At 37.5% G+C, this 3,507-nt stretch overlaps 1 protein-coding gene across 1 annotated transcript; it reads left to right on the forward strand.

Annotated features, from left to right (window-relative positions):
* Positions 1 to 1,956: 1,956 nt before the first annotated feature.
* LOC109240431 (uncharacterized mitochondrial protein AtMg00810-like) lies at positions 1,957 to 3,216 on the forward strand. Its single transcript, XM_019407080.1, has 2 exons — positions 1,957 to 2,310; positions 3,061 to 3,216. The coding sequence occupies exons 1-2, from the start codon at positions 1,957 to 1,959 to the stop codon at positions 3,214 to 3,216; spliced, it is 510 nt and encodes a 169-aa protein (XP_019262625.1).
* Positions 3,217 to 3,507: the final 291 nt, after the last annotated feature.

A 3,507-nucleotide genomic window follows, 5' to 3' on the forward strand; every position in this document is an offset into this window, starting at 1 on the left:
GTGGGGGCAGCCTTTCAGATTTTTGGTTTTCCATCCTAGTCCCTTTTTATTTGCAGATCAGTCCTCTATTTTTTTTAACTTGCTTCTCAAGTTAACACACTTATCTTCTGAAATTTACCTTAAAACCCACATCTAGAAGCTTCTAGGAAATTCTTGCTAAAATCCCTACCCTTGAATTACCTATTTTATCCTTGACTTGGTCCTGAAATCACTAACTTACCCCCAGCCCTATTAGCTAACCAATAACTTGTCTAACTAACCAGTAGTTCTGAAAATCAAACAGCTAAAAATCAAACAAAGCCTAGAATTGAACTAAAAGGAGATTAATTCTACCATGAGTAAATAATCAAGTAAAACAATCACTGCAAATTGATCAACCAAATAGAACTTAAACAAAAATTAACCTAATTAATCTAATTAACTGACATTTAACTCTAAACAAATAGAAATCTTAAAGCTAACACAGCAATGAACTAATGAACATCAAACAGAACCAAAAATGAGACCAGCTATGAAGACTAATCGGCCAGAAATCAAACATACAGAATGACAGTTGAACACGGAATCTTACTACTGAAATCAATGAGCAGATTACACACTAATTATATGGGGAAGAACAATTATGACCTAAATTAAAATTTTAAATCACCACGACATAGCAACAGAATTCTAAACAAACAATAACATGAAAAATAAAAACTGAAAACAGAGAAGAAAAAGAAGAAACATGGACTCACTGATTTCCGGCTTCATATGGCTAAACCGTCGAAATTGATTTCCGGTTAATATTATTTGTCTATTTCGTCCGAAATAGGCATATAACATTAACCAAAAATCAACGGACTTCAAAACCTCCCAAAACAGGTTCGAACCCATGAACCCTAGATTTGAAATTCGACGAGTTCCACTTGGATTTGAGAGATTTTGGTTAGGGATTCGGAGTGAGGATGCCTAAGAGACTATAGGGTGTGATTTTAGGCGGATTTGGGAGGATTAGGGTTTTGGGTCTGAACTTCAAATGAAGATTCGAGGAGGTGGGGACTGATCCGAGGGAAACTGAATGCGTAGTTGGAAAGAGGGGGGCGAGGGGAGTTAGAGGTGTATTTTTGGGGTCGATTTGCGGTGGCGCCGCCACCGGAGCCGGTGGGGAATTGGTGGCGGCTGTCTAGATTAGGGTTTCTCTGAGGATTTGAAATGAGGGACACGATGAGGGGGTGGGGGTCATGGTCCGACATTTAAATATAGAAATTAGATCAGTTCCCAGCCGTTGGATCAGAGATCCTCAACGGTTGGGATTTAAGACCATCGAAACGGGGTCGTTTGGTTAAGTAACGGGGCGGGTTGGACATGGTTGACGATTTGGGCTTGGGCTGGGGTAATTTATGTATTGGATTTCATTTGGGCTAAGTCAATTTGGCCCAAATTTGGGCATTTACTAAGACCACTATTTCTTTTAGTTTTTTCCAATTAATTTCTTTTCTTTTCCTTTTTTTATATATTTTGTATTTATTATTTCTGATTTTTATTAAATGCCAAATCAACAAATAAAAACCCAAATCGACTTCTAGAATTATAGTACTTAATTTTCAACTACACTAATTCCTAATTAAGCACAAATTGAGACAAATTAAGACTAAAAATGCAAAAAGACCATTTTTTGTTATTTTCTTTATTTTTTCCTTAACTACTAATTAATCCTAAAATATGAAATTAAATCCTAAACAAATGCCAAGTATTTTGTATTTTTCATAATTTAAACAATAATAAAAGTGCACAAACAAATGCAAATAATTAACAAGAAATGCCATAAAAATCCACAAAATTGCAAAACACTGGAAGAAATCATTTTGTTTGAAATTTTGGGAATAATTCATGTAGGGCAAAAATCACGTGCTCACAAGTGCTAACTCTCTTATGTGCAAGGAATTTGCAAATCTCATGCAAAGCGAGTTCGAAATGAGCATGATGGGTGAACTCACATTTTTTCTTGGGCTTCAAATTCAACAAACCGAAGAAGGAAACTTCATTTGTCAGACTAAATATACAAAGGAGCTGATCCAGAAATTTTGTATGAGCAAAGCAAAATCAATTGGCACGCCTATGAGTCCGACTACAAATTTGGATAAGGATGAACAGGGTACTCCAGTTGATGAAACCAAATACAGAGGAATGATTGGATCACTACTGTATTTGACCGCAAGTCGACCAGATATAATGTTCAGCGTTTGTAAATGTGCCATGTTTCAATCGGCTCCCAAGGAGTCACATCTGACTGCTGTAAAAAGAATTATTCGATATCTCATTGGCACAGTATCTCATGGATTATGGTATCCTCGCTCTAACTCGTTTAAATTAGAAGGTTTCTCAGATGCAGATTTAGCAGGTGATAAGGAAGACAGGAAAAGCACGAGTGGCACTTGTCAATTACTAGGAAAGGCTTTAATATCCTGGAACAGTAAAAAGCAAGCATCAATCGCCTTGTCCACTACTGAAGCTGAGTATATTGCCATTGGTCAATGTTGTGCACAACTCCTATGGATGTCTCATCAATTGGGTGACTATGAACTTTCTTTTAAACCTATCTTTTGTGATAATTGAAGTGCAATTTGTCTTTCAAAAAATCCTGTGCATCACTCTAGAGCATATTGACATTAAGCATCATTTTATTAGAGATCATGTTCTTAAGGGTGACATAGAATTAGCTTTTGTTGGCACTTCTGCCCAATTAGCTGATATTTTTACTAAACCTTTGTTGGAAGAAAGATTTTGCCTTTTGAGAAAATTACTTGGGATAATTTGGTTTTCAAAAAACTCTTAGGACCTAATTGTTCTTTTTCAAAAAACTTGTCATAATTACTACTTTTCAGTGCATTAACTACGCTTTCAATTCCTTCCCTCTCTTTTTTATTCTGTTTCCCATCAGTTCGCAGTCGAAGATGGAAAGCCAATCATCACATCGTTTCATCTAACACTCTTTCCTTTTTGTACTCAACCGTCAAATCTTTCTTAGTTTAAGTTAAGCCTTTTCGGGTCACTCTCATCTCCATCCTCTCTCTTCAGTTTGTGAAAACCCTCTCTTCTCCCATGGCTAAAACCTCTAAAAAACCCTCCGCCTCCACCAGAAAGAGCACCCGTGCTAAGGCAAAACCCTCTTCAGCGCCTCCTGAGCAAGTAGACCTAGGGTCTGATCATTCTGAGGGCTTCGCCTCTTCTTAAGGAGCGTTCTCTGAACACTCTCAACTCTTAGGAGAAAAAGCCTCTGGTAAGCGTCCCATGGAGGATCTTCCTGTCTCTTCCAATCCAAAGAAATCAAAATTCGATTTCTCTGCTTCTCTCGATTCCGACCTAAATTTCCGGGATACCCCAAATAGGGATTCTTTTCTCTCTCTCAAGGATAAGCCCATCGCCCATGGAAGAATTGTGGATCTTGACGGTATAGAGGACCTCAACTGTAAGGTAAAGGATCTCTTTGTGTATCAAGGGTGGGAAAAATTTCTCTCTATTTCC

This window comes from Nicotiana attenuata, unplaced genomic scaffold (genome assembly GCF_001879085.1).
Source record: "Nicotiana attenuata strain UT unplaced genomic scaffold, NIATTr2, whole genome shotgun sequence".
NCBI lineage: Eukaryota > Viridiplantae > Streptophyta > Magnoliopsida > Solanales > Solanaceae > Nicotiana > Nicotiana attenuata.

Bases quoted from the DNA above. Each gene is read 5' to 3' on its own strand.
- LOC109240431 (XM_019407080.1), top strand. From the start codon at position 1,957: ATGAGCATGATGGGTGAACTCACATTTTTTCTTGGGCTTCAAATTCAA. The intron at 2,311-3,060 runs GTATCTCATGGA...CTCTCTCTTCAG, and splicing joins TTCGATATCTCATTGGCACA to TTTGTGAAAACCCTCTCTTC.